This window comes from Chamaea fasciata, unplaced genomic scaffold, assembly GCF_029207755.1.
Source record: "Chamaea fasciata isolate MVZ Bird 193981 ecotype frontalis unplaced genomic scaffold, bChaFas1.0.hap1 SCAF_9, whole genome shotgun sequence".
NCBI classification, from domain to species: domain Eukaryota; kingdom Metazoa; phylum Chordata; class Aves; order Passeriformes; family Sylviidae; genus Chamaea; species Chamaea fasciata.
This window is the reverse complement of record NW_027094094.1, coordinates 20,123,484-20,150,493: the sequence shown is the minus strand read 5'-3', so window position 1 is coordinate 20,150,493 and position 27,010 is coordinate 20,123,484. Positions and strand designations below refer to the sequence as shown.

At 43.2% G+C, this 27,010-nt stretch overlaps 3 protein-coding genes across 6 annotated transcripts in view; 1 reads left to right on the top strand and 2 right to left on the bottom strand.

The window, feature by feature from the left end:
• The window catches only part of PPP3CB (protein phosphatase 3 catalytic subunit beta), a 46,901-nt gene extending 42,673 nt beyond the window's left edge, over positions 1–4,228 (top strand). For all 4 annotated transcript variants that reach the window (XR_010722291.1, XR_010722290.1, XR_010722289.1 and 1 more), the window contains one exon: positions 3,860–4,228. The gene's annotated coding sequence lies outside the window, so the exon portion shown is untranslated. The remainder of the gene's footprint in view (positions 1–3,859) is intronic.
• On the bottom strand, positions 937–14,040 carry ANXA7 (annexin A7). The gene is made up of 13 exons (XM_066191410.1): positions 13,971–14,040; positions 12,502–12,559; positions 9,489–9,705; positions 9,061–9,162; positions 7,968–8,008; positions 7,601–7,703; positions 7,220–7,314; positions 6,425–6,538; positions 5,004–5,174; positions 3,344–3,514; positions 3,153–3,228; positions 1,807–1,919; positions 937–1,287 (listed from the first exon to the last, which is right to left on the bottom strand). The coding sequence occupies exons 2-13, from the start codon at positions 12,556–12,558 to the stop codon at positions 1,165–1,167; spliced, it is 1,383 nt and encodes a 460-aa protein (XP_066047507.1). The 5' UTR covers position 12,559; positions 13,971–14,040; the 3' UTR covers positions 937–1,164.
• A 4,585-nt stretch (positions 14,041–18,625) lies between these two features.
• EIF3F (eukaryotic translation initiation factor 3 subunit F) lies at positions 18,626–24,567 on the bottom strand. The gene is made up of 8 exons (XM_066191360.1): positions 24,271–24,567; positions 24,076–24,146; positions 23,854–23,933; positions 22,625–22,762; positions 21,490–21,581; positions 21,143–21,279; positions 20,892–21,005; positions 18,626–20,160 (listed from the first exon to the last, which is right to left on the bottom strand). Exons 1-8 carry the CDS (start codon positions 24,548–24,550, stop codon positions 20,083–20,085), a joined length of 990 nt encoding a protein of 329 aa, XP_066047457.1. The 5' UTR covers positions 24,551–24,567; the 3' UTR covers positions 18,626–20,082.
• Positions 24,568–27,010: the final 2,443 nt, after the last annotated feature.

Below are 27,010 nucleotides of genomic sequence, written 5' to 3'. Positions count from 1 at the left end.
TTTCTCTGTTATATCATAAAAAGTTTGGAGTCTAAAATCAGATTTAGGTGGCAGACCACTGATATGAGTAAAATACATAAACTTTTTTGGTATGATACACTTGATAATCTGTTGTTGCTGTGCATAAACCTCCATGTTCACGCTGTGCAGAGTGAAAGGTTTGTCATCTTGGCACCGGCTCTACCACCCCTAGCGATTTTTGCCTGAGAGATACTAGAAATAGCTTTTTGCTGTTTGTGTGAGGGTGTCCTGTAATACAGTTGTTACTTGTTAAAGCATTGCTGAAGGAACACACTGCTCATTACTGCTGGACTTGAAGCTTCTCCTAAATTTATGGTTGGGGACTGATTCATTGCAGTTTTCTAAAAAAACCAAATGTGCTGTTCATAGCTGTTCTCTTTCAATCCTTCGAAAACGCCCACATAGCCATTTATATTGAGTAGGTCACAACTGCTTTGGGCTGGATTTACAGGTTAACATTAAATAAATGCTTTTTCACTACTTGGGCAGCTGCTGTATAACCCACTTCTTTACAAGGAGAGACTTCAGAATCAGATCCAAAATGATTTCTCCTTTCCATTGCTGCCTTCAGCATATGGTAACTAACTGCTAATTTAAGGAATTTAATAGGGGTGTACAGTCAGATTCTGCCAAGGCTCCCAAACTGTCAGTGTATTGTGACTTAAACAGAGCACTTGCATGGTTTTCAGCATTATGATGGAAACACATTAAAAGGGGATGGGGTGTAAAATGCTTTACATCACAGCCTCGGGCTTTGTCTTCCACAGGAAGCTCAGCAGTTTAGGTATTTCAGGAAACTTGCTGAGTGCTGGAGATTCATTTGGCTGAAATAGCTGACTCCCACAGCGATGCATGCAGGAAGCCAGTAGACGGGAAGTGGTTTTGTCTGGGTCAAAAAGACTAAGGCTTAGGGTCTAATAGACAAGATATATCTTTTATTATACAATAAAGAATATTATGTGCTGTAAATTAAGGCATTGTAAGTGCAAAAAGCTTACTGAATCATGAAGAAGGCATATTTGATTATGTAACCTTTAAAATTATTCTTTTACAAGGATAGTTAGTGTCTACTTAAAGCATGTCTCATGTCCTTCAGTTTGTTTCAAAAAAAAAAACCAAACCAAAAAACCAGATAATCCTCTTCTATTGCCCAACAATTGCCAGGAGCAACTTCCGGTAATCACCGCTTGTATCACTTGCTATCATTGTAGCCAGTGTCTTCTGATACATCTGTGTGAACATCTGTTTAATTTGCACAAGGTCAATCTATGCAAAGACAAAAAAAAAAGCAGAAAACTCAAGCACAGTGTATGATTTAAATCCTAGGCAGTCACCCCCATCTCGTCCCTTGCAAACTAGAGAACACATGCCAAGGGTGAGATGTGCAATGATTAACCCTGTGCAGTGGACAAGCCAGCTGGTCCCTCCAAGGATGGAGGAGCAGCCCCCAAAGCAGAGTGCAGCAGTTGTTCCACACTTTGTTAAGACTGTGCTGTCCTAACTCTGAACAGGTGACCTTCTCACCTTGAGGTGCTCACTTACTACACAGACAGGCAACAACAGTTAAAAAGGAAAACAAGCAGTTACTACTATCTAGGCAGAGTTAATTAAATTACTATGTGAAAGCTGGCTTTAAAACTAATTAACACATGCATCTCAATGTGAGCCCCATAAAAGCTTCATGCAGTACAGGATTTTACACCTGTGAAAGGAGGACTGACAAGCTGGTTTGGGTAAATGGCTTTCTGCTGCATGTGACTGGTACACAGGAAAAAAATTTCTTACCTCACTGCGAGTGACTACAATTCTGATGAGGGTAGAATCATCTGTGCCAGCTCCTTTCATAGAATAATAAAGTCTTTCAGCAAAAAAGGCTGGGCGATTTAAAGCACATTGCACTGCAATAAAATATATTATTAGGATTAGTTCCAGTACTGTATCCTGTATAGTGATACTTGGCAGGATCAACTTGGCAGGATTTTTTGCTGAAGACAGCTAGAGGTTGGTCTTGGTGAAGATCCAGTTACTGGATAATAATGAATAATTGAACCTGTTTGTAGACTAAGCTTATTTTCAAGTTGACCAAATGAGTTATTCCTTCACACAAAAACTTATGGTTAATAGCAGTTAACTCCTCTGGAGGTGCTTTTCAAAATTCTCTGAAGTCTTAATTGTCAAATGGGTAATTCAAAAACAGTTGTTCTCTTTGGATAGCTGGTATTGGGACACAAGGTGTTTTACTCACGTTCCATTGCTGAAATCTCACTAAGAAAAGTACAAATGCAGAAGGTTCTCTAGTAGTTCTGGAACTCCTTTAGTTACAGAATAGATCTTGTTTCAGGTAGATTGTTCACACTCAGAGACGAGCCATTATTCTACCTGATTCTCAGACCTGAATTTTTCCCATTAAACTCTTTGAGTAGAATATACTCTGGGACGTTTTTGCTTATCCATTATGGCTACAGAATTGCTGTCATTTGGGTAAGCACTGATATGACTGGTGTCTCCAGATTTACTACTAAATATTACTGATTTTCACTATCATTTAATTGTGCTGAACTGAACTGCTTTACTATAACAAGTCAGTAGGAAATAGTGAATTCAAAACAACATCTTCTATTTTGCTAAGCCTGTCCTTAGCCACAGCTGAGCTTCTTGGGGTAGATGGTGGTGGGGAAGGGGGTGGAAAGGGAACTGTGCCTTCAGTAGGTTCATGCTGGCTCTGAGGTTATCTGTGTGGGTGGCTCAGCTGTCTCTGCTGAGGAGCTGCACACCCAGTCACAGCTCTGTGACAGCAGTACCCCCTTTTGCAGAACTCTGAATTACACAGCTACAAGCACTAACTGGTGACCCTTGGTCCTGTGCACTTGCCTGCCTTCCCAGAGAAGTGACAAGTAGTTTCTATGTGGCCTTTTCTTATTCAAAGCTGACTTCCTCATGATGGATCCTTATTTTTCTTCATTTAAGTGCAAGATGAATCATTTGAATAATTGAAGCTACTTCTGTTCTAGCAGAGTCTCTGATTATGTGATCATTTGCCATATGGCCAGTGTTGAACTGGATTTTTCTTTGGTTACATTTAGGTTTAATTCCTAAAGGATAAGGGGGGGAGGGAAGAACATGTAACTTACCAATAGTCTTCAAACCACGTTCCACATTTCCAGAAAATTCTCGGTCAATGCTGCTTAATAAATCACGATTAGCAATCTACAAATAAATGAGGTTAATATGTGGATGATGAAATGCAGTAGCAACTGGAAGCTTAATTTAAAATTTAAAATACATTGACCAAGCTCATTTGAAATTAGTGAAGAACTCCTACCCTGGAGTATGCCTCAACTGTTGCTTTCAGCTGGGGAAAACTTCTGGTTGCCAGAACCATATTAAAGCAAGATTCATCAGTCCCAAGTTTTCCTTCACCCGCTTGGTACAGACGCTGAGCATCTTCTTGAGCTTTTTGATAATCCACAGTTGGATTCTCATCACGATTACCCTTCATTCAGAGACAACAGATTTCAAATAAAATTTCACAGGGAAAGCTATGCTTTAACTGCTTGGAGTGTACATAGAGCCCAGGCATTTATCTTCAAAGCTTGAAGCAGAAATAGTGTGAAACATATTACATTGCTTTAAAACTTCTCTTTGATTTAATATTCTTTATAGGAAACAAATACAAAGTGGCTCAGAACCCTATCTGTAGGACATGCTTTAAACTGCAGATACACTGATTCAGATAACTTCACCCCTACAAACCATCTCGTAATTCTGATCAAGTACTGTACTTAATTCTCTAATTTACTTAATAATGTAAGCTTTCTCTTGATTTGTTTGTTTCCAGGCTTCAAGTTGCAAAGACTCTTCCCAAACGAACTAATGAATTATCTTACTGAATATGCACCCCTGAAATATCTCAGGTTTCCCTCCTACTTTATTTAGAAGTTGCTTATTTCAAGTAAGAATGTCTCCAGAAAGCACTTACTACACTTGTGTCAGTAGGGCTTATATGACGTTTTATGTGCTTTGGTGGTTGTTTTGGCATTTTGCTACCCAGTGCATGGATGGATACTGCTAAACATACTGGCTGAGTAGGCTGAATACATTCTCTCCAATACTGTTGTATCTATAGAGGTTAATATACTATTTAAATGATGTGGTTGTCAGTTATTGTAAACTATTGGATTTATCGAAATAAAAATTAGCAGCATGAGCTTCTCTAGGTTTGCTTTCTTGTGGATTTTGACCTTTAACCAAATATCTAGAGCATAGCTGAACTCTCACAAAGGTAGAAGCCAATGAGATAGAGAAGTATCATAGAAATTGTAACAGTAATAGGCAAATTGATCAGAGAAATGTGGGAAGTTGCATTAGTTACATTATTTCTTCCTAAATATGTATAATTGCAAGTTACTATTCTTCAGCACAAAAGGAGCCCTAGTAAATGGTATGGGATAAACAAGCTCCAGTGGTCATCTGAGTTCAACAGCAGCACCTCCCTAATTCTGGTGAGGGAAAGGGAAGGCAGGCTGTGGAGTAACTTGGGTGGGGAGATTTTGCCCTGTGGCACATCTTATCTTGTTTGTAGGGATTCTCACAGGCATACCACAGAGGTGATCCAATCAGCTTCGCTCACATTACTTTGCTAACATCCAACAAATAAAAAGTGTCTTGCTCTAACAGCAGTGTAGAGCACTGTTTTAGAGAACCACTTGGTTGCATCTGCACAATATTTCCACATAAGTTCTCATATTAATTGAGGGTGCTAAATTAGGTCACACAATTCATCCTGGATTTGTAGATAAGAAGTATCTCTTGAGGAAGGACTCAAGTGTTATATCTTAGGGAATAAATTAATGACAGTGGGCTAATTTCTTAAAAACCTGCCTCTTGCTAAGCACACACAGGCTATTTATGGATCCATTATAACTAAACACATCAGACTGTACAGTGTTATCTTATTAAAAAAAAAAAAATTAAAAGCTCACTTGGCACATAGATATCAGTAAACGTTCGAAGTGTCCTGAAGTGTCTGATCTGATGTCTTCTTCAATGTCCCTTCCAAATTCTGATTTATAGCAGTTCACTATGTCACGAATTTCCTGGTTTGTCCTTGTGCAAAGGATTTCAATCAACACGCTCTCCTGTGTGCCTGCTCCCTGTAGGCAGAGAAAACAAAGGCATAACTACAGAGCACTACCTGTGCGCTTTTCTTCAACTGTGAAACAAGGCAGTCACCTGGTATTTCAAAACCTAATACAATCTACATTGTAAGAACAGTGTCCCTGCAGTGTGAAAGCACCAAGTCTACTGTATACTTAAAATGGAGTGAAGCTTCCTCAAATACGGCATTCTGCACCAGTTCAGAGAAACACCCCAAAACTCTACATCCACATCAGGGACATTGGCCAAAGTTAAATGGAAAATGGTTTAGGAAGAAAATTCTTTTGCAACCTTAATCTGAAAACTTACCAAAGGAAAGAAGAGCCCTTTGATAATCATTAAAGTCAAAGGTACACATGTAAATTCTGTTTTGGTCAGTACACAAGTGTATTCCCTATCCAAATGTGGCTGCTTACACAATGTGGAACTTTTTATAGATGCTTCCCTTCCCCCAGAATAAAAGTTTATTGTTATTTCTGTGTGCAGGGGGATCTTACTGGCATGAGCATCTCAATTCAGGGAAGGGTTAGATAGGAGAAGAGATGTATGTGAGATTTCTAGGTAATCTTACATTATGAATTTTTGAAAATGGTTGAATGGCTATTCCCCATTAAAGGCAGCTCTTCATTTAAGCTCCATGTTCTCCAGGAGGTGTGCATTAATACTTGGGTTGAGTTACTAATTTTCACTATCAGCCAGCTGCTAGCTGCTGCAGCTCAAGCAAGACATTCCAGTAAACTGGATGCACCAGTTTACCTAAATTAAAAGTTTAAACCAACTAGCTCACCTAATTTCTAAATGCTGTCCTTGTATTTCAACAGATACATCCATCATCTGACATTTAAGAAATTATTTTTTCATTGTCTTTTTGGGGAAAAAAAGGATAATCCAAAAATACCTTTCGGTAACAAAGGTTTGTTCCTAGTAAGGAAAGGCATATACTTTCAGTTTAAACAGTGGTTATGGTTTTAACAGCACCCCGGCCCTTTCTAGGTTCTAGCAAAAATGGTAGAGAACAAGGTTCTGTCCTGCAGCGTTTCCTCCTCTACTCAATGAACATCTGTCCTGAACTGGCTAATCCTGCAGGAATTGTTTGGAACCAGGGGACGCAGCAGAAAAGAATTAAGCCTTGCAATCCCAGTATTTGTTTGACAATAGCGGATTTTTCAACAATGCTGGGACCAGGTATTCTTAGATGAGCATTTAAAGATAGTTTTAAACGGTTTTCTTCACAGCAACACCATACCTTCATTGCATGACGTAAACTCCAGGCATCATAGTAGGTACTAGGCATGAAGAGGGCTAGAATCAATTCTTCCACATTACCACTTAACTCAGACTTCAGATCTTTAATTAAATCCTGTTCAATTATAAACACAAAAAGGGCTTTGCAGAGTGTTAGGCATATATAGATTATGTACTGAAGAAAGATCAAACTAGAACTTACTTTTATGACTTGTACCCCTCTACCTTTGTGCTGTTTTTCCTGTAAAGCATTGTTTTCTTTATTAAGGACTTCCCTCTGTCCAAAATCTGACAGCTCAGCTTTTCTCCATTATCTCCTCCCTAATCTAAACCAAGACAAACAACTACAAAATTTCACTTCAGGTTGCAAAAATGACGGGGAAGAAATTAAATTAAATTTCTTTAGCTTTATTTACTATCCAATCCTCTATCATTTCTCAGTTTGTTTCTCAGGAAGATTTCAGTGCTGGTTTGTGCACATAAAAAGCTCTGCAGTTTCAGACACAAATACAAGGGCAGTTTAAGCTTGATTATTTTCTGTCAAGCATTAGAGAAGCTTCTTGTGTGGTCAGGGACAGAGACAGCTTCCAGCCTTCCCCCACCCCTCCTTCTGCCAGGTATCAGGACAACCCTATGTCTTGTACCAGATGTCTCCCAATATTTAAGGAATATAACCAAAAGAAGTGCATTTAAAAAATGCCCAAATCATTCCCCAGGACTAAAATGCAACCAGGCAGTTAAAGCAGCCGATGAAAGTTTGGGTTTGTTTCCCAGTTCAAAAAACTAGTGAACGTACCTTGCCATACATAGTCTTGAAAGCTGCCTTGATTTTTTGCCTTTGATCATTGGAGCGGTTAGCAACAACATTTATGATGGCCTGCTCATCAGTTCCTTGGAAACAGAAGGGCAGTGTCATTAAGAATGAAACAGAGTCTCTCCAAAACTGTGCATTTTATCCTGTTGCATTTGGGCATAGTTACAAAATAAGAGGCTGCTATTTAAGTCCACCGAATTCTCAGTTAAGCTTCATCTACTAAATAGCCCAGGCCATTTTGAAAATGTAACTTTTGAAAAGCTTGCGGCAGGGGAAGTACAGTTAAATAAAAACTGAAGAAAACATAAAAATGGCATTAAGAAGTTAGATCAATAGGAACTAAAGCTTTTATTGCTTACTTACCAAAACCCTTCATAGCTTTGCGTAGAATTTCTGCGTCCCTTCCAGCATCGAAGTTTGGAGCAGCTTGAATTGTACCCTGGCTATACTGAACCACTGCAGCAGGCTGAAAATAAGAGTCACATGTAACTAGATACCTACACAATAAAAATTCAAATTAAAATCACAGCTCTGCAATCAGTACTTCAGAAGGAGTTGTCCATTAGTTCTCAATTTCCTCCTCTAACACAGAATCAGGGCAACATTACACTGAGGGTAGATGGAAACTCCTGATGCAGAACACAGTCTAAACCTTTGGAAATCAGCTGTAAAAACATTAGAACTACAGAAGCCACGGAAGATCAATTATACAAGAGAATAGAGCACGTACCGGACCAGGCATTGGGGATGGTACTTGTCCACCAGGAAATCCTGGTGAAAATAAAGAACAAGGTAGGAGAAATTAATTAGGTCTCCTCTTATTATGGAAATGCCATCTCATCTGAATATAAAGCCAGACCTGCCACTGCACACAACCTGTTTCCTAATGATACCTAGCACTTCTTCCCTTGGGGATAACGGGAAGAAGCGATCACAGATGCATTTTGGTACATATACTAGCAAAGCAGTTCTAAAAATACTAAACCTGCTGGTGCTGTGGGAACAGGAAGGATCTCTCCTTATGAAATTCTGCTATTTTCGAAAGAAACCAAGATAGCCCAAAGAAATGAAGAATGTGTGTTCCATGCTCTCTTCAAAAGCTGTCACATACACATTAAAATGCCTAGCATGTAAGGAGTAAATATTCAGGATTCATTGCTGCAAAAAGGATTGAAGGAATCTCATTTTGTGATCAAAAGCACTGACAATACAAAAGCTAAAACTTTTGTTTTTATTCATAATATGTATGCACATTCCTTATCATTTTAACAGCAACTTAGTACCTGAGTTAGCAGAGCAATCCTAAAACAAAAAAAGGTTTTGTTGCTTTGAATTTCTATAAAACACAACTGATACATTCCAGGACAAAAATCATCTCTATAGTAACTGACCACTCAAAGCATTACAAACACTGCACTGCTTTTAAGCAAATGTTTGCATTCTCCTTTCCTCTTTCTCCAGTGTGTCAGGAATCACTGTGAACACACAGATGTGAGAAATACAATTGAGATTAACAGAACTGCTAGATACTCATTGAATGTGGACTCTGGATTTCACAGTTCTCATCAGATACTTGCAGTTTGAAAAAGGGTAAGCACTTAAAACCACTACATCACGACCATTATTCAGGGACAGCCATCCCTTTTGGATGTAGCACCTACAGAGCTGGTTCAATGGCCTGGTCAAGAAAGGTGGCAGGAGGGGTACAGCATACAAACCTCAACAGCTACAAGTAACAAAGGTAAGGGCTTAATTTCTTACTACCTATCCTAGGGTCTCTTGGTTTAACTTTGGAGGCTTGAAGTTTCTTATATATGACATACCTGGAATTTGTGCAGGTCCACCTCCAGCATAGCTTTGGGCAGGAGGCTGCTGTGGGTAGCCACCAAAGCCAGGCCCAGTGGGAGGCACAGGAAAGCCAGGGCCTGGAGGAGCCAAGGGAAAAAAAAAACCCAGACTTTAGCACACTTAGTATTTTGTGATTGACTTCTTGACACAACAGGAGCCAGGTTATTGAGCAGAGCTACGTAAGAGACTGGTTCCTCCATGTCTCTGCAGTGACCCAGAACCACCAAGGCTCTGCTGTTAGCAGGCAGGTATTTACTGCTGGATGGCAACCTGGCTGCCTGCCTGCGTGCTGCCGCCTGAACCACTCACTGAACAAAGCTGCTTTTCTTTACTGTTCCTAACGAGCACGGGAATGGTTACACTGGAAATCACTCCTGACTGGTACTCCAACAAAGGATCTTACCTCCAGGATAAGGTGGCATTCCTCCAGCCTGGGGAGCTCCAGGGAAGCCCCCTGAAGCAGGGTAGCCCCCTGGGGCAGGATATCCTGCTGCCCCTGGAAACCCAGCATTCGGTGGTGCTGCAGGATAGGTCCCTCCTCCTGATGGAGGGAATCCTGCAGGAACAGCAGGATAGGTGTACTGACCAGCTGGTGGATAGGCAGACTCCTGTCCTGTCGGCTGAAACACAAAAATGGGATGTCTGTATGCCTGTTAACAGCACATGAGAGTAAAAGCTCCCAAGCTGCCAAAATGTCCCCATATATATAATGTGAATTATCCAACAAGCTGTAGGGCTTGAAGCAGCAGCAGCAGAATTCCTGAAGCCTGGATGGAGTCCTCCTGGTTGGGTGTTCTGATGCATCTTCTGTGCTGACACAGAATCAGAGTGCTGCAGGGTGGAAGTCAGCTCTGGATGGCCTGTGATCCCATCCAGCCTCAAAGCAGAGCCAGCTTTGGAGTTGGGTGAGCTTATGCAAGGCCTGATAGTGAAGTTTTCAGTATAAACAAGGAGGTAAATTCACAGCCTCTCTGGGCCCCTGTTCCAGTGTTTGACTACTCTTCTAGAGAAAAATGTTTTCCTCAAACCAAATTGCAAACCTGTATTTGCTAGCTGCCCTTTCACTGAGTACCTCTGACAAGAGTTGGCTCCAATGTCTCTATTGCTCCTTCTCACCCAGCAGAAGACTGAACAGATCTGTGCTTAGCCTGCTCTTCTCCAGGCAAGCAGCCTTCCCTGGACATGCTCCTCTTTGTCTATGTCTGCCTTGTACTGGGAGGCCACAACCAGACACAGGACTCCAGAGGTGCTCTTGCTAAAGCCTGGTGTGTCATTAGCCTTCCTCTCTGAGGACTCACACTGCTGAGCCACACTCAGCTTGTCACCCACTGGGACTCCTGTTTCTTTACCGGAAAGCTGCTCTTTCTGTGCCATTCAAGGAGGAGGTGAGCTCAGCTCAGCTTGCTCTCTGTGAAGCATTAGGAGCTCACACCCTGTTAAAAGCCTTTTAAGAGCATAGTTGCTTTGAAACTTCTGCCTCTCTTGCACAAACAGTGTTTTCAAATGTTACAGTCTAAGAACTTTTTGGGGGTTTTTTTCCCATTTCCTTTGGAATACAGGTAATAAAGCATGGATACTCAATGACTAAATCTGGATCTCTGAGTCAGACCGAACACCTATTACAGGTTTTAAATAAAAAGAACAAGTCCAACAGCTATATATTTGTTTTGCCACATGTATGATTTGCCTGCCATACCACAAAGGTTGCTATTGGCATTAAGATACATTAGAAACATTTACTTGAATGATCTGGATCTCTAAGGGAAAGCCCTGTAAGGTAAAAGACATTACACATGATCTTAGAAATCAGGCATTCAAAATCAGCTTCATAATGAAGCCTAATGGATGGAGCCATTACTCACTTGCTGGGAATCATCTTTACTGACTAGCTTTAGAAATATGAGTCACACGTGACATACAGTACACATTCATTCTTGACCCCAGAACACAGAAATAAAGTGCAGAGCAGCAAAGCCTAGCTCAAATGTTCTCCATGGGTTTGGCTGCCCCAAGATTTCTAGCCCCAAATTCCTGTGCCCAGGCTATATAATATTCTTCTCCCCAGAGGTTCAGTCTAACATTTCTCTGCCTCACTCAACAAAAAGATTTTATTGGAATTTAGATTCGTAAATCCAAAATTAGGATCCTCGAAGCCCTGCTCAGATTACTACCAGTGCTGCAGAAAAAAATAAATTCACATTTGCTTTTTGAATTGGTTATCACATTGGGTATCATCAATGAGAGTAGGAAATCATTGATAACAAGTCTAAAAGGTCTTCTAAATGAATTCATTGGAGCTGGCTATTTTTTTAGGCGCTAGCTATGAAAGAAAATATTTTCAGATGTAGTTAAACTACAGCTAAAATCTGAGGGTTCAGCAGAACCTTGAGGGAAGAAAAGAAATCCTGGAGTTAAGAGTGTTGTTTCTAACATGTCTGTCTTTCGTTTTACTGACTTTAGTGTTTCAGAAGAAGTAAGGGTAGATTATAAAGCAAAATCATCAGAGAATTTATTGCATGTATTTATGTGTATATATTTATATCTTGCACATATTTATAGCTTTTCGGTAGCTTAAAGGCATTCAGGCTGAGATCTGTGCTTAAGTCTGGTTCTGTATTACACAGAACACAGGTAAAAATCCCACAATTACAGTATGACAAGTGCCATGAGTGCCATGATCAGTACCATAAAAGCATAGAGATGAATCTAGCTTTGAAAAATATTGCAGGGATATCAAAAAGACTGCAGCATCAGCTATACATGATACATTTCAGCCTTCCATTAAGTTTCCTTCAAATCTGTAGTCCTTTCAGTTGTGAGCTGAAGGTGGAACAGTCCTGTGGATAGGGTAGTCAAGATACAGTGTCCTCTATCCTCAGAAAAATATTTGCTTGGTGTTATATGAAAGCTGGGTGACTTGAATGCAGTATTCCAAGCTCTTCCTGATGGCTGTGACCACTGAAGCTTGTTCAACATCTCTGTAAATCCTAGGACATGGCTATGTGAGTATTTGGTACAGAGATTACCTCTAACCTTACATGGAAAGGGCCTCCTATTTACAGAAGAAACTTAAAAAAAAAAAAAAAAGGAAAAAAGAAAAAAAGAAAAATAATTGTTGAGATGAGACAGCTATATTTAAAAAACCAAACTCACAAGAAAAAGATAAAACAAGACCAAAGACCTTTCTGGAACAATGCACATCATTAAAAAAACTAAACTGTCTTCTTGGAATTCTTGTGTGACAGGTGTAAAGTCATCCTCAGAGATATACAGATGAAAACAAAGACCATAATCACTAGAGAACAGGGTAGATGAACTGACAGCTACTGTTTACAGACACATGGAGCACAGGAAGAAGAGGTATTGATAGAATAGAAATGCATTAGGAATGCAACACATTCAAGATCCATACTTACGGGATAACCTGGGAAAGCAGGGTAGCCATCAGAAGGGGGATAACCTGGGTATGACATTCTGGGGAAGAAAAAAAAAAAGAGGTATTTTCACTGTGAAGCACTAGATATGAGTTTGCAGCAGGTACTTGCTTGCTAATTCCCTGTTAAATCACTTGAATATTCTGCTATTAACCCACAAAACTTTTCCTCTTTTTCTCTCCTACATCTGACCATAGCAATCAGAATTAAGCAGGGAAGCATCTTCAACTTTGTAATTAACTATCACTCTTATTTAGTGTCAGACAGACATTTAAACATGGTAAAAAGCTCTGAAATACAGGATACACTTTGAGGTGCCAGCAGGAGGGAGATGAACCCTTTGCCAGAACAGAAACCATGCAAGTTTCTGGACTGCACCAAGCACCTGTATCCATCATCCTGCACTGCTCTGCTCACACGGGTGGTTCCTAGGAGAAGAGCAGTACCCTAGCTATCCCATGTAAAAGGGTAATTTAATAAGAACCGGTGTAACCCCTCAGCATTACTTCAGTTGTGGAGCAAATTTCTATTTTCTGACATTAACTATTTCAGTCACGTTTTTAACAGAGGGACTTGGGGAGCATCCCATCCTGCATGTTGCCAACAGGTTGGGCAGGGAGATTCGAGACCATTAGCCAGGTTATGATACATTTAATGACGGGGAAAAAAAGGACCTTAAATTTGGCACAAGATCCTCACGTTGAACAGCGGCTCTGACGTAACTACTTTTATAACCAAAACAACAGCAGAGTTTTTCCGACTGTCGTTTCCCCCCGCAGTCCCCGGACGGGCTCAGGGCGGGTTAAGCGGGGGCCGGGTGTGAGTCAGCCGCGGCACTGGCCAGCGGGGAAACCTCAGCGGGCGCGCCGCGCTCCGGGTGTCGGGCGGGAGCTCCGCCGTAAACACCGGGAAGCGTCCCCGTTGCGACAGCTCCGCCGGGAACCCCGGCCCGGCCCCGCACCCGAGGGGGCACCGGGAGGGGCACCGCCCGAGCCCCCGCCGCCTTGAGGGCCCGCCTGCCGCTGCCCCGCTCCGCTCAGGGCAGTCACGCATCACCCCAGGCTCCTCCCGCTCCCTCAGCCGCCAGCCGCGGGCCGGCCCGGCGAACCCTCCGGCCAGGTGGAGCTGCGGGCGGAGGCAAGTATCCCGGTGTCCCGGTTCCTACTTCTCCCGAGGCCGCCTGACCTCGTCCCCGCTCCGCAGCGCCAGGGCAGCCCCCGCCGGGGGTGCGGCTCCCTGGGGCAGGCGGCGCCTCCCTCGGCCGGACACCTGCCGAGCGCCGAGCCGGGGGCGGCCGCGGCTCCGGGAGCGCTGCCCGGGGCTCCGTCCAGTACGGCCGCCCCCCGGGGCCGGGGCCGGGGCCGAGCCCCCCGGGCGATGTGTGCGCACAGCCGGCGGTGCGGGCCGGGCCGGGCCGGGCCGGCTCCTCCCTCCCCCCCCAGCCGCCTCACCTGAGGAGAACTCGCAGAGCCCCCGGCGTCTCTCCGCAGCCGCACCGCAAAATGGAGCCTGTGCGGCCGGCGATGCCCGCCCCGCCCCCGGCACCGAGCCCGCCCCGCCCGGCCCACGGGCCGCGCTCCCCGCGGGCAGGGGCGCCGCGCCCGGGGCCCGCGGTGACGGCCCTGCCGACAGAGCCCTCTGCTGTGCGTGCAGACTCGCCCCGTGCCGCTGCAGGAAAGCTGCGAGGTGCCCGGTTGTCCCTCGGGACGGACGAGAGGTAAGCTCACGGGCGCAAGTGCCGCAAAGGCTGGGCCACTCGCCACCTGTGCCAGGGGAAGCGTTCACGCAGCAGCGCCCGGAGATGCTGTCCCACGGGAGACCTTTGCCACCCGCTAGGAAAGGGAGGCAAAAGTTGACACTGCAGTTTCCCTGTAGCACCGCGGCAATGGCGCTCAGCGCTAATGCGTGTCGCGCTAAGTCAAGTCTGTAATGCCAGTAACACATGAGGCTTTAGATCCAGGTCGTTGGTCAGTAGCTGTCAGGGAGTCCATCGAGTCACCCAGGCCACCAGAACTGCATGTAACAGACAAAGAATACAAAAGACCTAAGTGCATGAAACTGGAGGAGCTGCTCCTTTTGCTGTAGTTATTGAAGACCAGCATCTAGGCCCCAAAAGGACATAAAGGTAAGATTGACTGACGACTACATGCATGTCTCTAGAAAACAAATCTTAATTATAGTTATTTGTATGTAATTATGGGGAGTGTGCTTACTGTTTTGTTTCTGTCTGTTGTCATGTTTATTCATATTATACTATGAATAGACATTACACACACATAGTCCTTTCTTTGCCTGATGGTTAATTATTCATAAGACGTTCTGACAAACAAGATACAATTTATGAAGGATTCACCTATCATATTATGCACCAGTTACTTGAGGTTATTCAAAATGTCCCCTTTTTTGTTTATGACAAACTTGTTAGCAGTTTAGAGACCATTCCAATGCAAACAGCTTTGGTTCTTTCCTGTAACCTGGTGCAGCACTTCAGCTCTAGATGAAATAACAATCTGTTATTTCATTTCTGTTCTATTTGTCTGCAAAACAGCGAGAAGTGCAGACAGCAGAAAATAGGTGGGTAATAATTTACCATGCTTGCTTGCTTCAAATGAAGAGCACATAAAACCACATGAATTTAATACATTACCTATCCAGGAAAATAGGGCTTGTTCTCTCTTGTTTGCCCAGAACACCTCAGGAGTGGCTTTAAGAATTTAATCCTCACAGCATTCTTCAGCTGACACTCTGAGTGCATGTCTACTTTATTTCACCTGTTAAGCACATTTCTTTCAGGACCGATATATATTTTAATCCTTATTTCCATGGGAACCAAGTGCATTTATAAAATACACAATCCTTTACCTTTTTCATTTAGTGGACTGTTTTGATTTGAGCTACTCAAAAAAAGAACAATTTGTTTTAAAAACAACTGCAAAAGGAAGAAGAGATTTTAAAAAAAACCCTAGGTGTCTGAAGAATCTGTTAGATGCATTGAATGTTTATGTATCAACATAATTGGAATTACTTTTTTAAAGCATGCAATGGAACCATTTTGGTCGTCTAATTTCTCTCTTTGTATTTAGGGAAATCCCTTGGCTTACTATACCTATAGCCCACACATTTAGAAAAGCTTCTAAAACCACCTACAGAGTCAAGGCAGCTTCTTGCTATTAGAAAATTCAAGTTCAGTGGAGAGACAAACTTCTATTCTTCTCTTTTGTAATATTCTTGCATCTGATCCTAAGACATTGTAGTGGACGGAATTCTGGTCTGGACTGACTTGGCTTGGAGCTGAGTGCCATCAAAAGAACTGAAACAAAACTTCTTTTCCAGATGAATTTATTGTTGGTGATGTAGGTGGCTAAAGCATTGCTGCTTTTCTCTTCTATGTGTCCTGGTTGGAATATTATTTCCCACTTAAGTAATATAAAGTATTACTTTTGGTGATCTACTCCAGCCCATATAGTTAAATTAAAAACATAAACTTTCCCCAAGTTTGTTGTAAGAACTGGTCAGCTTTGAACCACAGGTCAAAGTGTAACAAACCCACAGGATTCTGCAGTGGTCCAAGCCTACATTATGAACTAAAAATACTTTTCCTGTTAGACTTCCTTGTGACTGCAGTTATTAGAATGCACAGTCCCAGTACGCTGTTGAGTTAACCTTCCCTGTGTGCAGGGAGCAGAGCGAGCTCAGCTCGCTAGAGGAGGAGCGCTGTGTTTGGATAGCTGCTCGGAGGAGTCACTGCCCAATGAGTCACGTTAGTGCTCCACCCGCCGTGCCCTGAACATCAGCGTTTCACACAACCCTTACCTCTGACTCGCCAACCAATCTCTAGTTCCATTGAGGAAATTGAAGTTTCACCCTTCCTCCAAAGCACAGGAGAATAGCAGCTTGTTCTGCTTGACTGCTCTAGAAGGGTTGTGTGTCAAACATTTTCACATCAACCTTTTAATCCTTAGGACTAAACCCGTGAATTTCACGTATAGGTGGCACATGTCCACAGGTTCACAAAATTACGCACCAAAACACACTGCCTCCTCTTTCTAGCAGGTTTAAATGTTCTGCCAAGAAAATGAAGTGACTCAACTAAAAAGGCAAATTTAGTGACCTTCATCCCAGTGGAAATAATCACCAAATGAAGTTGCTATTCTGGCAGCAAGGATTTAAGTTTCAAATTGCAGATAACAGAATAAGGTTTGTTACTTCCAACAATTAAGAACTTTTTTCTGCTGAGTCTCAGCAGTTAAAAAATAGTGCACCATTACCACCCCCTCCTGAATTTTTATCAAGGCATTTTCATAAATATAAATTATAAATAAGATAATTTATCCTGTAAGTATTAATTTTGATAAGAAACACAGCGTACTTTCATGTGCTTGCATGTTCTACGTGCACTTTCAGAGCTGTGAAGGAGCATTCTGACTGTGCTGGGAAGATACCAGAGCAAAGCATAATGTCTGTGTGCTAATTAAACTGCAGCTTGTCCAAAGTCACCATGCTCACTGCAAAACCCATAAAGTTTCATTGCCTCTGTACTGCCCAGAGGGGCTTAGCTGAAACTCTCCTCCTTTGCTGATGCTGCCTGAGATTGTGTCTGAGAAAGGACAAGGCAACAAAGTGGATGGATTTGATACATTCCTCCAAGTTATACCGAATGAGAACAAGAGAATCAATTGTAACATTGAACTCTGTGCTGAGTATTATTATGTATATTTAAGAAAAGAACTGTTCAAGAACTTCATGCTGAGGTAAAAACCCAAGATGAACTCAACTAAGCCACGATTTAAAAAAAAAAAAATCTAACGTTAAACATTTTAACATTCTTAATAATTTACATCATTTGAGACATGAAATACTTGAGTGCTGGGAGCTCGTAAAAGAGTTGTTTGAACAAGGTATTTTAAAGCCTAATATTTACCAGGAAAATATGCATACTGCCACAAATAAATGTAATATAGTAATGCCCAGGAATATATACTCCTTCAGAGAAGTCATCTAGGAAAAGAAAATGCTGAATGCATCACAGAGGATGGAAGTTTTTTATTGTATTAGTGAGATCACTAATATGACTAAATATAATATACAGAAGAATACCAGACAATTTTCTATCTTGACTGTGTAAAACCAACTTTGTCAATTCTTTCGAGCAACACGTTCTGAAGAAACAAACAAACAAAAAAAGGAGAAAATTCCCTAGTAAATTAATGCAATTTACAGATCAAGACAGTGTTAAAGCTGGAAATCCTTGGTGATTCTTGACTCCCAAGCTTTTCCCACCAGATTTTCTATTGAACTTCAAGTGTTTAGACAGATTCCCCTAGAGTGGAACAATTCTAATAGAATACCTTTAGTAATTCCTGTCAACATTTCACAACTCCGGAGAAGGAATGCCTTCTAGGTAACAGCACAGCTCTTTACAATTAAGCAAAACAATGCATTACACTTGTGTTTGCAATGTTGTCCTTCATAAAAGTGGTCACTGAAATTTGAAATCAGACATTCAAAACTCCAGTCAAAGTAAGGATCGCCATGTGTCCATTCACAAGGACTGAATGGATGGGATCTGTTTTTAAAAAGGAAACTCTTTTCCTACTCCACTTCAAACCATTTGGCACTGTCCTGTCTTGCAAAGGCCTAAACTCATGGACTTTGGTCACTTCAGACACTTCTGCTTTGCAGTCAATCTTTCTGCCTAGGAAGACATAACCTCAGTTCCTTATCACACATCTTCATTAGTCTTCAGGTACTTGCAAGGACTTGCAAATTCCACAGTGATCACAAACTGTTCTTCTTGGAACTTTGCATTTTGTGCACACCAGCTTATGAAATGACATAGATTTTTAAAACTCTAAAAGCTGAACAGCTTTCTTTGTATGTTTGCCATTCCCTGTTAGAAAAAGGGAAAAAAGTTTCCTGCAGAGGAGAGATCAGGGAAAGAGTATTTTACTTTCCCCCTGCAACTTCTTTGCAGTAATTGAGAGACTTATCTATCTTTGCTGCTTCCTCTTTTCCTCCATTCATGTCAAAACGTTCTTCAAAAAACATCTTGATCTGAAAATTTTGAAACATTAAATGGCTGAATTTAAGAATATTAAGTTTAAAGAAAAGGAAAGCAAAACATTTTTATTCAGACTAATAAAAAAACAGGGTTAAGTTCCAATCCTTACTCCAATCCTTATTTAATGTTCACAAATAACATTTTCAATGAGATGAGGATCTTTGTTGGACCTTCAGTTTTCACTTACATAGACCTTCCAAATTACAACTTGAAATTTAGCATTGAGTCACTGGGGGAGCTCTCTAGATTGAGATATAGATCTCTAGGATCTATGGATTTGTAATCTGAGTCTTATTCTTAGCTGGCAAATTACCAGAATTGTTTTGGAGAACACTCTCTTTGCATACTTCCATTTCAAATTCATTCACCAGACTCGATACAGTCATTAGTAAGGTGGGAACAGTTTTGTTGTGGAAGTGGGATGCTTTAACAAAGTTCAAGCTGAGTACCCCCTCAGCACAGCTGTACTGTAAGACAGCCTTCTAAAGGTAATGTCATTGGCAGAGACCGAGCAAAGTTAGAGCTGATTTTCGTATTGGCTTTCTTCCAGCTGGAACTCAGTTAACATGAAACATGCCTTGGGGAGAAAATGGGGTTTCTCTTCACGTAACTTTACCAGCAGCACAGCGTTATGAAATAGCAAATTCCAATTTGGCAACACCCAACTTTTAACATAAGATCTCATGGACTGTCATTTTGCTGTCCTTTTCTTCTTTGGCAAAGATGGGAACGCCAGTGGCTAAGCTTGTTTAGCCATAGATGCTTTTCAAACTCTTTTACCATGAACTCAGTTGCTGGCTTTAATTCTCTGAACTCCCCCTTTAGGAGGGGCTAATGCTGTTGACCTTGACTTCCTTTCCCAAACAATCAGAAAATAATTATATGCGTAGAAGTGATACCATAAACTGAATTTACTGTTTTGTGGTCTGTGAGTACCCTGCTGAAGGGACATGCACAGCACCACTAATAAAGCAGAGACCATTCTGCAGTCCTTCATGGTAAAGCATATTACATGCAACACAAATCCCCACGCTTTCAATGTGCTTTAACAGCTGGAAAAAAAACCTGCAAAGAACTGGAGTTCACTTACATCCACTCTTTCCTGGTGCCATCTTACCCCTCCCCCACCCTTTCAAAAATTGATTCATTACATAATAAATGAGAAAGTTTTTTTTCTGGACAGAAGCCATTGTTGCCACTGCAATGGAACTTTTATTCCAAATACATTCTTACAATAAAGCTGTATTTTGTTATACAAGTAAACAAACCCAGGAGACAAAATATTTTCATATTCCATTTTAAAATACCAGGCTCAACTGAATTGCAGCCATTCCCATTCATTTCCTAAAGCATGTTAGGGATTTTTCAGAGCAATGGAAATAACAATGTCAACCAAGTCATGTAGGTAATTAAATTACGGTCCAAGGAAAATTCCAACACCACAGAAAAGTGTATCTGCTCATTCTTCAGGCTCCTTAAAGTGTAGGGTGGCAAAAGTTTCTTTATAAACTCAGAAGTTTTTCATTGAGAGCAATCTGTGACTGTGTGAGATTTGCCAAGTAGGTTACCATCAGTAGGTCCTGAAAGGGAAAGGAAAAAAACAGCAATCAGAAATAGTAACAAACCATAGCTTATTAGAGAGCTGAATTTTTAACATCTGTAAAGCATTTTACAATCAGCTACAAGAAATATTGTTAGTCCTGAAAGTCCTACCCTGAGGAATGCTTTCCTTGCAGGATGCTTTTGGTATTCCTGGAATATGAAACACTGCTTGTGAAATTTTAACTCTGAGTTCACCCACGTTAACCAGACAAGTCAAAGGGTATAAGCAAAATTAAAAATTAGTTCTGGTCTTACAGACTGTGGGTGAACAACACATTCAGTCTGTTACAGGAATCAGGTAGCGTGCTAAAACCTTGTTCATGTCATAAGTGTTATGCAAAGAGACAGAACTGCAGCTCAGGCAAAAGAATCTGGCAAGTCATCAGTTATTGCTGAAATAAAAATTATTCAAGTTTGATAATTCACATTGTCCAATCAGTAAGAAAGAAAAATTGGTACTGGTTTTCAGATGACTTGCAAAATTCCTAAGTCCTTAAAAATTAATACTTTATCTGCAGTTGCTTGCAAGATTATGCTGAGTTTCTTTATCCCCCCTCAGCCCTTAAAACACCAAATTACTGACAACAAAAAAGCTGTATTTGCTATTAGCAAGTTTGTATAAAAAGACAGATCACAGACAAATTTGTGTCTGTATGACAAATTTTCAAAATTGCTAGCAAGGCACAGAAAAAATGAATTATGATCTTACATTGATATTGCTGTTCAACATGGTCTCAAAGTCCTCTGGTGAAATCTTTGGCACCTGGTTAATAAGATCCATCAGGAAGCGCCCGACAGTGTTGTCAGCAGCCACTTTGCCAGACTAGGCATAAGAAACACACACTTCAGCAGAAGTGGAACTCAAAGTTTATGGCCCAGAAAGAGAAATAACAAAGAGAAAACCAAGATGCACAAGTTAACATCCAACTTCTTTTCTGGCTGATGCAAAGCTGGCCTTACCAGCACGTCCTCGGCGTACTGCAGCACCATGGTCAGGGTATCCTGGATCCTGGCTGAGGCTGACCCCACCTGCTGTAAGTCACTGGACAAGCCAATCACTCGATTGGGGCTGAAGCACGTCTTCATGATAAGATCCACTGAAAGCAAAAGGAGCACCCGTGAAAAAAACTGACTGCCACAGAAACCAGTTTAAACCCTTAACCTGTTGAAGATTTTTTTAGGTCAGCTTTAGCAAGACAGTCTGATTACCAGTAAAATTCCCAGAATGGCAGTTTTACCAGGGTAAAAGAAGCATTTGAACATTGTCACAACAATGATTATAACCAAAATAGGAAGAAAGCATTCACCTCCTATCCGCTCTGTATCATAATAAACATATTTCACTGTTAGGGGTGTGAACATCACGCCCATGGTTTTACCAGGGACTCCCATTGGGGCACTAGAAAAAAGAAAAGAGAACAACAGAACATTTTCAGCACGGACATAAATAAGGGAGGAAGGAAGAGATTTCCATCTCAATGATCTCTGTTAGCACTAAAGCGTGAACATGAGTATGTTACTCATTCTCACCAAAATCAGCAATTTTAAGACCCAAGGATAAGTGAAGACAGGAAATCAGTTCTGGCATGCTATCAACTGCTCTTTTTCATCCAAGAATACTCCTAGCTGGTTTGACGTCAGCATGAGTGCATGAAGAACTATCATCTGAGCCAAAGTTCCTTCTTGCTTTTAGAGAAGGTGCTCTTCTACCCTGAAATACTTCATGCTTTAATGACTGAAACAACAAGCAATATGACAAAATTCTAGTACAAAGCACTCTTAACACCTTTATTGTACCCATTACTCAAAGTACTTGAAGTCCATTAGCACTTTAAGTAAGATGTCATGGAACAGCTCCCGTTTTAAAGATGCACAGTCAAGAAGCAGTACTTTCTCTACAAAGAAAAGGGTTTTTTCCTTACAGAGCAGAGCTCTTCCCCAATACTGGGAGGAATTCAGTCAGGTGAAAGAGTTTAATTTCTCTCCATTTTTAATCTCCATTGTTAATTGATAAGAATTATGGGGTTAAGGGGAAGAAAGACCCATCAAGAAGATGTTTGAATTGTTCTGACCACATGAATCCTCCGACCTGTATAAATGCACAGCTGAGCAATAAAGCCCTATGGCTACAGGCTAGCATTCAGTCAGTGTGATGGAAGGTAGTGACATCACTGCTAGCTGTGTGAACCCTGTGAAATGTCCCTAAGATGTTCTGAAAATTGTTAATTAACCACCCCAATGAGGTTGCAGTTAACGAAGTCTTTCAACCTGCATACAATGGTCAAGACATTCCCATGAGAAGTAAGCCGTGATCCCTGGCTCATCACTATGTTTAACTACTGCACAATACTGTCCAAAGGAGGACATTTCTTGTTCCCCTGATGGGACATCTCTCAGTAATTGAGATTGCTCCCCTCCCAGAAATGCAGCCTCCCAGAGTACCTGACATAGGCTTTGATGCTCATGCGTGAATTCTGGAGACTTGTGTCCACAGTGAGGTGGATGGGATTGTGTGCTTCCCGGCTGTAATACTCATGGATCAGGACTGAGTGTTCCGTGATGTCATGACCTGTTGCATACCTTCAAAAGAACACACACTGAAAAGCCATTCTTCCAACATTCAAGTGCCCATTCAAGTGTTTAGGATTGTTGGTATTTAACAGGTTTGTATCCTAGAACACCGATTTCCAAACACTGAGCTGTAGCAGCATACTAAACCTAAGTGTTTTAACTACAGGTTTTTTAGTTTATGGCCACTTGTCCCTAAAATCACTTGTAAGAATTACAGGCTGAGCACACCCACTCCCAAAATATGCACAAGGCCAGTGCCGTAGTACCAGCCATAAAACATCAGTAAATTGACATCAGACACCTAATATTGAGTCACCTGTCGCTGCATTCTAGACCAGCTTTTTCCATCAATGTAAGTCAAAGCATACCAAACAAACTTGGACAAATTTTGTCTTCCGCAAATCACACGTCCCTCTGCAGGAGGTCTAACTCGTTAATCTAGCTCCTTTAACTGCTCTACAATTACCATCTCACATCCTCAGGGAAACTCACTGGAACTGCACTCTGCTGTGCCATTAGAAGGCTGTTGAGGAAGCTTGCTCCACAGGAAGAAAATGAAGCCATTTTGTGGGATCAGAGAGGCATGAAAAGAGTGATAAACACACTGTGCCACACACTGAGACTCTTCCCATAACACTGTACTGATCTTGCTTCATATCCCACACACAGGTACTTCCAGCAGAGAACTAAGTATTCAAGCTGGTATCAGTGATTCCTCCTGACGCCTTTGGTACATTAAAAGCCTCTTTTGTATTGTCCCTTCTTTCTAACCAGTTAATTTTCATGGTACAGGTTGTATTACGGCTATTAAGTTCCTCTAAAAAAAGCTGTCCATGCATTCTCTAACACATCACGCCTCCATGATACCTTGCTAGACACAAACGAAACAAAATCCTTTCACTCTCCAATACCGTCTCTTCTTTTTATGAGCTGCAGGAGCTTTACCACTGACTGTGTAACAGGAGTTGGAAGATTGCACTGTCACAAGTATTAGTGCTTCTGCTTCGCCATCTGTGACATCTCTATTATCTATCATGTATTTTAAGTAGTTTAAGGAATCAACAGAACTACTTGCATCTTCTTACAGAAGGAGAACTTACCAGCCCAAGATGATCTCGCTAGGAGACACTTTCTTGTGCAGCTCATACATGTTTTTGGCAAATTCCATATCCACGGCCACCTGAGAAACGGGAGAGCGCCGAGACGGCTGGTTACAGGGTGCTCGGCCGGCAGGGGAGCACGGGCACAGGCCGCCAGCAGCGGGACTGCGGGGGTCGCGCCCCGCCGAGAGAAGCCCCGCTCCGCCCGGGCCGCCTCCGTACCTCATCCTCGGACTCGTTGTGCGGGACGGAGAAGCAGTTGGTGACCTCCACGGAGTGCTTGTCCACGGTCCCTGCGGGAGGGAGGGAGGGAGGGAGGGCGGGTGAGGGGGCGCCGCGGGGAGAGCGGGCGCTCTCCCCGAGGCTGCGGCGAGCAGGGCCGGGCAGGGCAGGGCAGGGCAGGGCGGCGGCTCTTACCCAGCAGCGTCCCGATGACCCGCGCCGCGCCCTCGTTGCGCCGCTCGAAGCTGTCCACGATGGAGGCGAGCACAACCGGGTGCAGCCGCACCACGCGGCCGCCGGGGAAGGGGCCCGAGAGCGCGGCTGACAGTGGCGCGGCCGGTGGCGGGGCCGGCGCGGCGGGCGGGGTGGGCGCGGCCGCGGGGGGAGCGCTCCCCGCCGGGGCGGTGGGCGCCGCCGTCGGGCTCTGCGGCGGGGCGGCGGCGGGAGGAGCCGCACCGGGAGCTGTGGCCGCCATTTTGCAAGAGAGAAAGGCTAGGCCCTCCGTACCGACAGTAATTGGCTGAGCCGAGCGTCTGTCATGCAGCGCCGCCTCTCTATTGGCGAGACGGGCGAGCTGAGGCCATCTGTTAGCCAATCCGGAGCGCGCGACGAGGGGAGACGCTCTGATTGGAGGAAGCGCGCACCGTCTGTGACTGAACCATCCTCTTGTTCCCACCCTGCCGGGGCCGGAGGCTTTCTCGATTGGGCTCTCGCGTTCCCCGCTGTCCGCTCTCCTATTGGCCAGCAGCGCCCCCCGCTCCCGGCTTTAAGGCCGTTTATTGGCCGCGGAGATGCCGCTCCGCTGCGTAGGGCGGCAGCGGAGTCGCGCCGGTGTGCGGCGCTGCGCGCTCCCCTGGCGGGCCTGGGTGAGCGCCCTCGTGCGGCTGCGCTGGGCACGGCAGGGCCGCTGTCGCGGGGCTCCGGGCGCCGTGAGGGCGCAGGCCGCCGGTGCCGCCTCACGGCTGTGCGGTGCTGGAGCTCCACACGCGGCTGCGCTCCAGTAGTGCCGTGTGCGGGGCTGGACAGCCCTTGGGGTCTTGGCCCCGTGAGACCGACAAGTGCTGTACCTCAAGAGAAGAACTGTTGTCACGTGTTGTGTGGAGAGGAAATGCTGGTTACCCCTATCCAAGGTTTAGGACTGCCCAACAAGTTCACTTACTGGATGACACTTGCCTGTTACGTGGGGCGCCCCGTGTGTTCGCTCCCGAGCGGCGAGGCTGTGTGGGTGCGGCACGTACCGCTGAGGCGTGGAACCTCATCGCAGACCGCGGCTTCCTCCTGAGGGGAGGCGGACGGGCAGGCGCTGATGTCTGGGATGACGCTGACAGGAGCCAAGGGAACGGCCTGAAGGTGTCCCAGGGGAGATTTAGTTTGGATTTTAGAAAACGCTTCTTCACCCAGAAGGTGGTTGGGCACTGGAACAGGATCCCCGGGGAAGTGGGCGCAGCACCAGCCTGCGAGAGTTCAAAAAGTGTTTGAACGCTGCTCTCAGGCACATGGTGTGACTCCTGGGGATGCTCTTGTGCACAGGAGTTGGGCCAGTGGGTCCCTTCCACCCGAGGATATTCTGTGAAAAGACACATGTATGCTTTCAATAGCTGCTAAGAGGACTGGATTCTTTGAGAACTTTGTTTTCTCTTTCTTAACCATTTTATCATGATGGATGCCTTTTGGAGTTTTCTCTGCTTCATTAGTTGAGGCCTGAACGTCATCAGTTAATGAACAGTTTCAATTATGTCATTGAAGAAGGCTCCTGAGTATCAAAGAAGCACCTCAATAAAAGGTCCACAAATTCTGCCTATGTGGAAGCAGTTCACTTCTCTTTCGTAAGCGGGGAACACCTCAAAACTACAAAGGAGACCTAATGCATGGGAGCATGAACAGATTTTATCTCTTCATAAAAGCACATCCAGGTCTGTGTACCGGTAAAAACTAGATCTCCTATTCTTAGGCTCTCTCTGTGCAGCCTTCATTTCGTGTAGGTGTGGCTGGGTCAAATTGTACAAAGCTTTAAAACGTTTCTGTTCGCAGAGCTTTGATGTGTCATTGAGAAGTCTAATGTGTGAAGTTTGCTTGTTAGAGAGCGGTTGTTTGATCTCTTTCTTGTTTGCATCAAACTGGGCTTGGTGCTTAATTTGACATAGTCAGCTGCAGAGTCATGTGGAGCAAGCAAGGCTCTATAAGAGCCCATTATACTTTTATATTTTCACCTTAAAAATTGGGCACCTTAATATGAAGCAGCAGTTGTGCTTCAAAACTGGCAACGGTGATAACCTTCTTTTAATCCCCTGATGTCAAGGAGTTGCACAGGGTGCCAGAGAGTGTATGTAGTGAGTGAAGATGGATAGTCTGTCTCTAAAGTCAAAGATCACTGGTTGGCCCACACAAAGCCCACTTAATACAAATACTGTATAAATCTAATGATAAGAAAATCAATCACGTGATCGTGCCTGGAGCAGATATGTCCAAGCTGTACAACTGTTTTTTCCTTGCTAAATGACTGCTGAAAAATGAAGACCTTTATAATTAATATTGTCTCACAAAGTATCAGTTTACTTTTAGAGGAGGGTAGATACACTTATCAGTGGTGCCTATTGATGAAAAATTGACATCCATCTACTGATATGATTAAGATGTTCTGATACTACCCCAGTGCAGTAGAATGTGTCTTCCTAGAGAGACACAGAAAACACATTCTCATATGTGCATGTATCAGCGTGGTAACTCAGGGCCTTCTGATTTTATAGTTCTCCTTGCTAGCTTTCCCTGCATCTGATTTTGGTGGTGAATATAATTATCTCCAAACTCTTCTCTTGCATGATTTCTCTTTATAGTTCTTGATTGTGACTGAGTCATTATTGTTGCATTTGCTCTCGTGTCAGCTGCATTTTCACTGATGATGTGAAATTTCTTTATCAACAGCCATCTTCTTATC